Genomic DNA, 13188 nt, shown 5'->3' on the forward strand with positions numbered 1-13188 from the left:
ACTACGAAAGCAAATAAATTACCAAAAATTGCAACTATAAATCAATCAAAGAAATGTAACTCGGCTTGAATAAATCCATGTTAATTTAATAGCTCTGATAATCGACGCAATGATTAATTAATTTATATTAACCAACCAGTTATAGGATATCGTGAATGCAACGGATGTACCCCAATTCCTAATTACCTTATCGATAGTCAGTTGTAGACGTCAAACCTAACTATTTCTCTTATTAAAATATAACCTAGTTGTAGACGCCAGACCTAAATTGAATATTCTAATGGCATTACGAAGAAGAAACCCAATTTAGACAAATTACCTAAGAACGCAAGTAATAATTCGTCTATTAATTTATCCATACTATGAGCATGGTAGCTTTATCACTAATCAGCCATATTTCAATAATTACGGATATGAGGAACCAATTGACTTTAATCCAATTAAATTTAAGTTGATCAGGCTTAAATAAAATCGGAATTAACTCTAAACACAAGACATAAATCGAAATATATAGAAATTAATTATATAAATAATTAGGTCTCACAGATATTTTAATATTCTCGCTGAATTATGAGATTAGCTACTCATAATTAAAGTAGAAACAATCGAATAAATAAAAGCAAAAATAAAAATTGAAGAATAAATTGCCATTGAAATTGAAAATAGTCACTACAATTGGAGCAAGGTGAAGACATGTCCTAGTCACCAAAATCCCCAAAGTCAAAGTAAAAGTCTAAGGTAAAAAGTGTTTTCTCAAAACTAAAATTGCTCTCTAATATAATTCCTACGTGGCGATTAGGAGCATAACCAAAAATAAAGGGATTAAATCCCTAAGCAAAAAGTAGCCGTCCATCTCAAAATTGTGGGCTAATCAATCCACAAAATAAAAATAGCCCATCAATACTAATAAATGAATTATAAACTATTAAATTCAAAATAATTCAAGTCCATCTCTCTTTTCTTGCATCCTTATATTCAAGCTAAAACTTCACAAAAATCTCGTCTTTCGTCAGCTTCTCGCATCCATAATATTTTACTCGGGAGCTATACAATTCCTGTACAAAATATCACCAAACTTTCATTATACCAACAAAAGCCACATAAAACAACTTAAATTTTGGACACTAAAACACACACATCAAATCTCCTCACACTTATATTTGCCCTCAAGTATGAAGTGAAGAAAAGACTCAAAGATGAGATAAAGTTGTCCAGAAACATCAACTTCCCAGACTCGATACAGAAAAAGAACAATGAAAGGTGAAGAGATGAGACATGAACTGACTCAACACAAACAACCAAGTAAATGCCGATATGTCGGAAACTTATCATGCCAATATGAATCAAGTAACTTACATGGAATCTCAAGAATGCATCACCAATTCACCATCATCAACTTAGTCAAAATCGGGCAACGATTAGGTGTAGCTCACAGATTCACCCATTCACTCCATATACTGTTCAGGACAATCACACACAGATAAGTTCACGCGGTCGCGATATATAGCAGTCAATTTGTGACTCAAAAAGGTCTTTGTTCATTTGGCGTAACGGGACTATGGACCATTTATGAATTTGGACGGATCTAAAGAGGTACCTAGGCTTCAGAAATTAAGAACAAGAGTATGCATATCCAAACCGAAACATCAACCTCAATCAATAAGTACCTCGAGAAAAAGACAACCAACTTATCCTTGGGTAAAGAACCCAATCTATAACAATCAAACTGCATGCTCAACTCCAATCAGGTGCAACTTTTTTTTTAGTCTTTTCTTCCTTTTTTTTTAGTTTTTTTTTTGTTTCAGTTTTTTTTTTTCAACGCCTTTCTTTACCAATATCTTCAAACGAACATGCAACTACCACATCAAAAACAACCTCAAGCAATAACCACTCAAATCATGACTACAATCAATGCCATTGTTTGGTCAAACAAATCACAAATCCACTTATTCAGAACATAAAATGTAGCACACAGCTGTCTGGGCAAACAGAGCATATAAGCACAGCCTTCTTTTCTCCAGCGATAAGATATGATGAAATTTCGAATTTTGAATATGCATCACAGGGCCAAAAAAGGTCAAAAACAACCTTGGTTACGTATTTAGTGCCTTAGATGAAAAAACGTGGTCAAGACTTCAAATTGGTTCACTAGGGGTTAGTGTACTGGTTGGCAATGAAGTGCAGGCCAAATTGGTTCATCCTAGTGACTTTTATCATTTATCACACATGACATACATAATATCGCAACTCTGTGAACATCAATTCTCTCATAAAGAAGTAAAGTAGAGAGTGCTCTACTCATTTTTTAAGCTTAAATCTCACTTTAAGTGTGGATAGGACTCAACTATTGCCTTATTTCATCATACAAGGTGTTATTTAACAATAACTCAACCAATAGATCACGCGTCCCTTCATTTAAAAGCATATCAATTCACCAAGCTCATCACAAGGCTCAAACAAACAAGATGCGTCTACAAAAACCAACAATCAGACAATATTTGGCTTACTAAACACTGGACCAGACTCGACAACACAAATTAATATACAAAGACTCAATCAACAACTATGAAAACAAAAAGGGCGCAACCTCCTCACACTTAAGCGTTGCTTGCCCTCAAGCAAACAAGGAAAAAGGTGTAAGAAAGAGGACCCAGACTAGAAAAAGGAAAAAATAAAAAAGAAAAACAAAACAAAGGCCGTGTTCTCTGTCTCCGCAGCTCAACAAATATAGAGGCACCTAAGTTGGTGATATCTTGCCGAATGGTGGCTACCTCAGCCTATAACTAAAAAAATTTCTGCTTGAGGCCTTGCACTTCCGAAGCTAGAGTTTCCAAAGATACGGCACTTGCACTGGTAGAAATACTCAGAAGGTTGTCTCCCGGCTCAAAAAATTGAGGCTCTCCCTCAGAGTTATAGAACAATATTTGGGAGTCAGTTAGTATTTCCAAGTCAAATGGAGCAGGGGGTCATCGGGTCATACAAGCATTCAAATCGAAGTTCCGTACCATAAAAACACCAAGAAGATGACATAATGTGAGACTAGTGTGTAACCCGTCGAATTTCGACGGGTATCATTTGATGTTATAATTTATAAAAAATATAAAAATTAACATAAATAATATATTTATAATTGATGAATATACCCGCCATCCGTTGGATATCCGCTTCATATCCGCCACCAGACCCGTGATCCGCGATGGGTACTCTCTGCCACCCACACCTGTCACTCGACCCGTGACCCGCGACGGGTACACTCTGCCACCCACAGCCGTCACTCGCAGATACCCGCCACCCGTTAGGTATCCGCTAATCCACTATTCGTCGGATACCCGCCACCCGCAAACTTAAAAATGAATATATATATATATATATATATATATATATATATATAGGGAGAGGTTCAAGAAATAACCATAAATAAAAGAAGACCGGAGAACCATTTTCAGCCATTCGATCATCAAGATCTACGGTGGATGCATCATCTTGTTTGATGAATGCAGATCCTGGGTTCGAATCCTGAAGGGAGCATTTTTTTTTATTTTTTTAGTGCATTAATTTTAACAGCGAATGCATTAATTTTTACAGTGGATGCATTAGATTTGATGGTTCTCCCGTTCTCACAAATAATATAATTCTCTCTAGAAACTCAATTAACAATTTGCACATTCAGATTTGTAAATAAAATTCAAATTGAATATCGGAAAGTGAAACAGAAAAAGAAATAATTTTTTTTAATAACATGTCCAGGTCGTAGTTTGTAAATGTATTTTAAATTCAACATACACTTGAAAAGGCACAACATATGAATATGTGATGTAGAACTTAGAATCATACCATCACCAACATGAAGGTGCACGCGAGGATCCTCAAAACCAATAGCTAACTCTGTAAAAAAAAATTCTTGCTTACCTGTGAATTGAAAAACAATTAGCAATGTTGAGCATCATATATACAAAGCAAAGTTATGTAACTGTAAAAACAGGATGTGGTGTTAATAATTCAAGCTAATGAATTTATAAATAAAAAAATCTAGCATTATTTTAGTTTCAATTGTTGATTTGTAGGCTAAATATACATACCCAATTCGCAAACCAAGAGGAGCTGAACCGCTTCCGTTTGCAGATGGCGAGCCATAAGATACAGGGAAGCTGCAGAAAGCATTATATACTCATTTAGAAAAGTGAAACAAATTAATATGCATTTTCATGTATGGAATTGCAAATTGCTTACGAAGTATGTGGTAGGGGCGAAACCGAATCCTCCAAAAAAACTAAGAAGACCATCAAAGAAAGGGAATGTGATGGCAATAAACATTGTAAAAGCTGCAAAAATAAAAACAAATTATATTCATAAATTGATGATTAAACTTGGACAAATTGAATGGCCATTGTTCATGAATCATACCAACATAACTATTCCTTGTAATAATACGCAAACCCAAACTTGGATTTAGCTTCATCTTCTTCACAAGGACACTTTCCATCATGTCAAAAACTGGAATGGCATATATCTGCAACAGGCCACAGAAACTGAGTTAATTTAGGCTCAAAACTTGGTCCAACTCAATTTTTATACAGACAAATTCAATGAGAGGTAAATCCTAAACCTAAACCCTACAAAAATTGGCTGATTATTGATCGAGATGCAAATCCTAAACCTAAACCCTAAAAAAATTGGCTGATTATTCCATCTTGACACACCCCACAACCACAAAATGACCAAAGATTAATCAAGATTACTACTCACAGCTGCTAATTTTCCCAGCAAAGTTATCTCAATCCCAATTTTAAGCAGATACACAACCATCCAAAAACAACAAAAAAGATTTAATGGAGAAAAAAGATAAACAAAGTTATCTCAATCCCAATTCACAACTTTTGAAGTAAAACCATGATAATCAGATGCTCTATTTTTTCAGATCAACAAAATTAATCCAACCACCATATGAACACTAATCCGAAAGAGTAAAATATAAGCAAAAGATCAAAACTTTCCAGTAAATCTTTTCATTCTATGAAAACAATCATTCTATATTTACAATAGTCAAGCGCATTCAATTTTTTCCTAATATAATTCTTACCATGACTGAACGCGGTGGGGAGCGGTGGGGAGAGGAAGGTTAGAGAAACGATGGGGTGCGGCGAATCGCGGCAAGGGAAAGAGAGAGGAGAGGCACTCTAGGCTCGATGAATTGCGGTGGGGAAGGAGGACGGCGCCAGAGGGCTAAGCTTTGGGTTGGGCTGGGCGGAGGACGGCGCGGCTGGATTCGCATAGAAGGCCAAGATGACGTCTGAATCGCGGGACGGTGGACCACATCTGAATCACGGCGACAGGACATCGGCTGGCGGTGGTTGGCGGAGAGGTAGAGCTTTGGGCGGGCAGGGCGGAGGACGGTGCGGTTGGATCCGTGCAGAAGGCGGAGACGGCGTCCGAATCGTGGCGGCAGAACGGCGTCTAGCGGTGTTTGGCGGGGAGGTGGGCGACTGGATTCACGCAGAGGCAGAGGACGGCGTGTGTGTGTGAAAGTGTGAAAGAGGTCCAAAGATTGAGGACTTAGGGTTTGCTGTAAATGAAATAAAATAAATGACGTGGATGTGTATTGCCACGTGGGATTTAAATTTTAAAGCTAGAAGCTCTAGAATTGCAGGGATTTTGAATGGTGAATTCTTAGATATGCCACGTAGGAGAGTGAATTAAGGAGAGGCCAGGAATCGCTAATCGTATTATATATTGATGTCGAACAGTGTGTGTGCTTATTTGATTCATAGCATACGCAGTCTAATAGCCTAAATTTACTTTGGCTCCATTATGCATGCTGGTGGGACTGGGCTAGGAATCTCAAGGCCCAAAAAAAATCGGGCCTATCTGGCCAGACCTATGCGGCCCGTCGGATCATGCGGGCCACAGGCCAAAAGGCCCACCGGGTTTTCGGGCCAAATTGGCCCATTAGTATAGGGTTTGAAAATCAGTTATTATTCTCAAATCGACAACTCCCAAGAGTCCTACTATGGCCTAATGATACTAACTTTTTTTTTTTTAGAAATGCAAGAGGAGGTGGGGGAAATACAATCAAAAAAAGATTCAAATACTTGATTTGATATATGTAGCATGGAAAATTGGAGAGTTGAAGACTTTAAAATTATTTATTATCGTTTTATTTTGGAACTAAGTGAAGACTTATGTTTGTGGATTTGTGATAAATCACCACACAATCCATTTATACCGCCCCTGCCCTATTCAGGTGATCGTGATTTCAGATTCACGCTTAGCTGTGTAATGGAATTCATTGGTCTTTTGGACGATCCACGGCCTATTTGAGCGTCTGAGCCGCCAGTAACGTATGGGATATGGTTTACTTCATCCCTTTGCACCTATACAGCCATTTTCTGCTGAGCGTGATATTCATGGGGAACTTAGGTTGAAAATGGAGAAGTACTGGCCGAGTTTAAAGCCATGAGTCATATCTACTGCAGTCTGGGAGTATGAGTACAACCTACATGGCATAGCATTAAGGCTCAATCCCGTGGAGTACTTCGAGCTTGGTTTGATGTTGTACTTGACGTGTCTGCCTTTTTTCTGCAGGATCCACCACCTAATTTTGGGTTTTTGGTTTCGAAGTGCACAGGATATAGTTCGTAGAGTAGAGTTCTAGTTCGAGTCGTTACTCGTTAGCTCGCTGCATCCAAATAATGCATTGTTACACTGTGCAAAAGAAATAACGTTTCTTTTTAACGCACAGTGTGAGCTGAGGAGTGAGAAGACGCAATATCATCGCACTTCACCTAGTGTGGTACCAGGGCCGGCCATGGGCCTAGTCCAGGGGTGCGGCCGCCTAGGGCCCAGGGCAAAATAGGGCCCCCAATTTTTTTTAAAAAAAATATTATATAGTAATAAAATATTTTCATATATGTATTGGGCCCCAATTATAAAAAAAAAATTGCATTAGAACTAGTCCAATCACCATTTCCAATTAAAAAAAGAAAGGTGGCCCACCACAACCACCTTTTCTTCTTTCCAATTTCGCACGTTTCCTCTCTTATGTAGTGGAATTTGAAGAAATATGAATTGTATTCAGGCTTAGAATAAATTAGATTGACAATCAAGAAACTCCATTATTTTTATTAATAAATCTGATCTTATACATTATGATTTCTAACTTTTCTGTTTTTCATAGATATTATGAAGGATCTTCAAATATAAGCATGTAGACTCTTAAAAAAAAATCTGGAGAATGGACTTTAGTCTTCTTTTCCTTTCCAATAAATTTTCTATGTTTGGAAATTGGAATCATGCATTTATACGGTTGGACTTTATATCATATACCAAAATGCCGAGCGTGATATTCATGGGGAACTTAGGTTGAAAATGGAGAAGTACTGGCCGAGTTTAAAGCCATGAGTCATATCTACTGCAGTCTGGGAGTATAAGTACAACCTACATGGCATAACATTAAGGCTCAATCCCGTGGAGTACTTCGAACTTGGTTTGATGTTGTACTTGATGTGTCTGCTTTTTTTCTGCAGGATCCACCACCTAATTTTGGGTTTTTGGTTTCGAAGTGCACAGGATATAGTTTGTAGAGTAGAGTTCTAGTTCGAGTCGTTACTCGTTAGCTCGCTGCATCCAAATAATGCGTTGTTACACTGTGCAAAAGAAATAACGTTTCTTTTTAACGCACAGTGTGAGCTGAGGAGTGTGAAGACGCAATATCATCGCACTTCACCTACAGTTCATTAGTGAATAGTGATAGAAATAAGTATGAACTGAACTATTGGTTTTTTCACCACCTTTGGATATATACCTTTGTTTTTGCTAAGTGAATTCTTCATTGTTTACGTTGTACATATTTTGGATATACCTTTATTTTTGCTAACTGAATATATATATATATATATATATATATATATATAAGCAGGTTTAATAAAATAGAATATTTTTGATAAATTTTTATCAATTTTTGGTCCGTTTTGGCCCAATCCGCTCGGCGGCCCGTGTAGGGATGGGTTGAGCTTCAATTTCCACAGCCCGTTGAATTTTTGGGCCGGCCCAACCCGGCCCCAAAAAATGCCTAGGCCCACTGGGTTGGGCCGGGCTGGTCCGTCCTGTTAAGTTTGATAGTCCTACTACTGAATCACTTAATCTTTTTATTTATTTTTTACCATAAATATATAACCCTACTTAATTAAAAGTCTAAAACCAAAGGGCACGCCGATGTCGGCCACCTTCCAATTTCAATAAACACAAATATATATATATATATATATATATATATATATATATATAGGGGGCGGTTATTTAATAAACTACCCTTATTTTAAGAATTACGAACCAGCAAAAATGCATGAATTTTATGTATAACACGCATGAATAAACTGTATAAAGGTATGAATTGCGAAAAATAATTTTTTGCTACCTTTGGGATTCGAACTCAGGACCATGAATTTATCCAACAAGATGATGAATCAACCGTAGATCTTGATGATCTAAGGGCTGAAAATGGTTCCTAATTTATATTTTAAGAAGCGTTCTTATTTTAGCCTTCCCCTATATATATATATATATATATATATATATATATATATATATATATACCCTACTTCAAAATCTAAAATCAAACCACCTTATAAAGAAAAAAACCCTAAAACCAACTAGGGCACGCCACACGCCGAGGTCGTCGACATTTTAATTTTGATAAATTCACAAATATCGATGATGCCTGCGATTCATCCTGCTGCTTCGAACCTGCGTGCAGTCTAGCAACGGAAAAATACTTCCGCATTCAGCGTGTGAGTATGAATCCAAACTTAAAAATTATTTTTTCTTACATCGATTTTGCTTCGTGGTTATCAAAAACTAGTATTGTACTCATGTGATGCACGGTATCAAAATTTATAGAATTTTATATACATATAAATTATTAAATTTAATTATAAATATAAAGAAAAATATTTTAATAAACTAGATGTAATGTATGAAATAACATGCCAAAATATATTACTACATCATACTTTTTTTTTAAAATGTCGTATACAATATTTTCAATAGATGTACCATCCTCATCATGGTACAAATCAATTTTTTCAAAGCTCAACGATTAGTAACACTTAAAATTTTTTCAAACATCGTAGATTAATAACCCTCAATACATCAACGTAAAGTTGACCATGAGTAAAACTAGATATTTTTTAAGTACAAATCTACATGAGAAAGAGATTGACATTGACTTTTCTTAATGTTCATCGCATATGACACAATCAGTATGCTTGTGGCCTACTGAATCGGGATGGAAGGAGTAAGAGATAAAGAAAATCATATGTTTGAATTTGTTCAAAATTATTGTTGCTTTCTAAATATGATAATTTTTTTTATTAATGTACATATTTTTTTAATATATGTTTTCTTTGGTATCCATGCAATTATCTTTGATAAGTATTAAATTAAATTCAAATATCTTTACGTGTCTATTAATATTTCAATAATATGTGTTGAAATATAGCATGTATGAGACCAATATGCTTAATAGCAAATATTTTTGTCCCTTAAATTGTGAAGATATTTGGTGAAATCATAGCTTTGTTGAATGAATTATTAGTCCAGGGTTTGAAAATTATAACTTGATTGTGTTTTAATTGATCTTTTTTTCATAGCAAGTTTGTAATGTTACATATCAATTCATAGACAACTTATCTGATTCGATAAATTTGATTTGTATAGTTATAGCAATTCCATATATAAATGATATTATATCTATGTATAGACACATGTTATATTTTTGTATAAATTACATTGATGACTTTGCAAATAATAGATTTGGTATCAAATTTTAATTTTATTAGTTTATTTTACTCACTTCATCACAATTCAATAAGCCACAGGATTTGGACACATATTTTAATTAACAAATAGCTTATAATAAAATAAGAAAGAAAGAAAAAAAAAGGGTATATTTGTCAAAAAAGTAGAAGAGACAATGAATGTATTATTTTTTAAATGAAAAGATAGATAATTATTTGTAGGGCCACAATAACATTTTATGTAAATATATATGGTATAAAACGTTCAAATAAGAAAATATGTTATATCAAATTGGGACGGAAATAGTAATAACTATAAAACATATACGCATTTTATGTGAGTTTGAAATCACAATTATCGCACTATATACTAGTTTCATTAAAATGCTGGATTGAAGAAATCATAATTTTGAAGAAAAATATATTTAATTTTATATCTTTTCAATCGTACAAAGTAAACATCAATATATAATACGATTAAGGATTCATGCGCTCTCCTTAATCCGGGGTCCTACGTGGCATGCCTAAGAATTCAAGGTTTAAAATCCCTGCAATTCTAGAGCTTCTAGCTCAATTCTCAAGCTCAATTCTCTATCGCTGACGTGTAATATAATTCCACATCACTTATTTTATTTATTTTATTCTCAATTTTAAAACACAACTCACGCCCCTCTTTTGCTCAAAGAAAAAGAAACTCATGCCTCTCTTCCTCACGCCTCTCTTCCTCACCCCATCGAAGCCGCCCCTGAAACTCCAGGGAAAGTGCCGCCGGCGAGCCACGGCCATGGCCACAGATTCTCTCTCGACCCCCTTCTCCATCTCTCAGTCCCTAATCTCTCTCCTCTCTCCCAAACAAAGCCTAGATCTCCAAATCCTCACTGCTTCTTCGCGATTTCCGGCGACCACGACAGCCATGGCTGTCGCCTCCGGCGATTCGCCCCAAGCTCAGCCCCGATCTGCCACCTCGCCGCTCCCCTTTCCCCTTCACCGCCGTCCGCCCCGTCACCAAGTCTTTGCCAGAGATCTGCTCGGTAACGAAATCTACTCCGATCACTGCTGCAATACGTCTTGGTGATAACATCGCCACTCCCGTTTCCCCTCCACCGCCATCCGCCACCGTCGTCTCCGTCTGCCCTGTCACCAAGTCGCCGCCAGCGATCTGCGCCTCTCCATGGTAAGTATTCAATTAGGAAAGATTGACTACTATGATTAGTGCTCAATTTTAGAATAATGAAATTTTGGAAAGATTTACCAATCGATCAATAATCTGCCAATTTTTAGGATTTAGATTTAACAATGGAAAATTATTATGTTAGGAAAGATTATATTTCATTATGATTAGTACTAAATTTTAGAAATGTGAAAATTTGAAAAGATTTACCTATCGATTAATAATCAGCAAATTCTTAGGGTTTAGGTTTAACAATGGAAACTTTATAACCTACATTTTAGTTATAAATTCATTAGTTTAAATGAGAAATCTTATTGCCGCACATTCTACTGTCTTCTTGCTTATTGCTCCTTTTGCTTATTTCTCAAGGTATACAATATATCGATTTTATTTTATTACTATTTTTTTTACTCAATTACCAGAATATATGTATGATGAACAATTTGGCAAATTAACTGTATTTGAGAAATAGAATTATACATATCAGTTGGGTATTTTTGAAATGTGAGCCTTTATCTTTTTTGGTTTTGTCAAGATATGATGGGTGCAAAAGAAATGTTTATATGAATTTTCTTAAAATTTTTGAGGATGTGTTGTGTTCTTATGCTTTCATTAATGCAATATTAAGATTTGTACTTATAAAGGCTTCTTGAGCTTCACTATATAATGAATCATCTGAATGATTTAACTTATTTGTCCAATTATCTTAAATTGATAACATCTTCATTGCCTGCATTCTTGGGCATTTTCGAGCTCTTCATTAGCTCATTACTATGATTTGGATATTATTGAAGATATCTTCCAAGCAGGTTCGCAAGTCATTAAGCATTGGTATTGTATGTCTGTCAATCTAAACTTGGTGTTAAGGCTACGTGGAGTTTTTCTGATTTCATGCACATCAAAACTTAGCAAGTAAAATAAGGAGTGTTGATGAGAATTACTTGCTTACTTGGTTGCTGTTATGCTAGCAAGAAATGCTGAAATAAAATTTGCGTAATTTGTTTAAACAATTGCAGGCTGAACTCATTAAGGAATGGTGAAGGGGTTAGGCTAAATCTTACCTTTCGAGCAGCTGAAACCATGGTATGGCTTTGGCTGAAAATGGTGATCAACTAGGTGATTGATAGTATTCTGTACATAGCTGATAGAGTAGGTGATTGATAGTAAGCGTAGGGAAAGTTGTGAGGTGACTAATGGTGAATAAAATCCTTCCGTTGCTACCTGGTACTGGATTTCTAAGATAATTTCTGGTCTTTCTGATATTTTTTGCTCTTTTATGGCAATTAAATCTATAATTACAACTTGTGCTACAAGTTGTAATTAAATAATGACTTTTAAAATAAAAGAAGAAAAGAACTTGCTGAATGTTGTATCTGATATTATTCATGGTGTGTTATTAGTCAAATTGAGTTAGCATGTAAATCCAGTGTCTAATGTTTGCTTTTCCACAATCTCCTAATTAAATTTTGCAGGCCAACATCATTCCCATTAGTTAATGGCATTCATGGTGATTCTTCTAAGATAAAGGTTGGTATAGAAACTGTATTATTAATATATCTTACCATCTGCACTTCTTCTAACTATACTTACGTTATTATTTTTGATCTTTTTACTACTTAATTGCAGCCTTAGTTGGCGAGAAATTGTTTCCTCTCGCCTTTTATTACCCGCAGAAGCTTCTCCAGCTGCAACTCAACCTTCTCTGGGGCCTCGATCGCGTCCGCAAAGCTTGCCATCTCTTCGGTGTGTGCATTGTCCTCTTGGTTGGTTGTTGTTTTTGCTAATGTACTGTGGCTCGAGTTTTATATGTTGTTTGTGCTTTGTTATTAGCTGCAAACTTTTGATTTTTTGTTGTTTTTTTAGTTTTCCCGATGTGACCAGTCTTTAGTTGCGTATTTTAATTCATTTTAATGTGTGTTGTGGTGTTATATCGGGTTATGGAAATCTAACGTTATCAGAAATTTGAATTTGCAATTACTATAAGATAATACACATTTTCGCTTGTGGAAATCAACTAATCACATTCTTTTTTCCCACACACTTTTTCTATTCTATATGTGGTAGAAATTCGCACCGGATCTATACCATGATATGTGGGCGTATAGTTTTGAGTTTCGAATTTTAGGGGTTTCTATCTATTGTATTCTATTTCTAAATGAAAACATATTTAAAAATAGATTTATTCAAGAAAAGAGGAGACATGAGAATTTTTTTTTAAAAAAT

The 13188-nt window shown here is 35.6% G+C and overlaps 1 protein-coding gene and 1 long non-coding RNA gene across 3 annotated transcripts; one reads left to right on the forward strand and one right to left on the reverse strand.

The window, feature by feature from the left end:
- Positions 1-4034: 4034 nt before the first annotated feature.
- Positions 4035-5508, reverse strand: LOC130988948 (lysine histidine transporter 1-like). The gene is made up of 4 exons (XM_057912941.1): positions 5081-5508; positions 4405-4510; positions 4231-4322; positions 4035-4148 (listed from the first exon to the last, which is right to left on the reverse strand). Exons 1-4 carry the CDS (start codon positions 5081-5083, stop codon positions 4047-4049), a joined length of 303 nt encoding a protein of 100 aa, XP_057768924.1. The 5' UTR covers positions 5084-5508; the 3' UTR covers positions 4035-4046.
- Positions 5509-10438: 4930 nt separating this feature from the next.
- LOC130988955 (uncharacterized) lies at positions 10439-12893 on the forward strand. 2 transcript variants are annotated; one of them, XR_009090341.1, is made up of 4 exons: positions 10439-10968; positions 11982-12081; positions 12438-12492; positions 12592-12893. It is a non-coding gene; the product is annotated as an uncharacterized LOC130988955 (long non-coding RNA). The 2 variants fall into 2 exon arrangements; XR_009090337.1 differs by having other exon boundaries at positions 10440-10968; positions 11982-12048.
- Positions 12894-13188: the final 295 nt, after the last annotated feature.

This window comes from Salvia miltiorrhiza, chromosome 1 (genome assembly GCF_028751815.1).
Source record: "Salvia miltiorrhiza cultivar Shanhuang (shh) chromosome 1, IMPLAD_Smil_shh, whole genome shotgun sequence".
In the NCBI taxonomy this organism is placed as follows: domain Eukaryota; kingdom Viridiplantae; phylum Streptophyta; class Magnoliopsida; order Lamiales; family Lamiaceae; genus Salvia; species Salvia miltiorrhiza.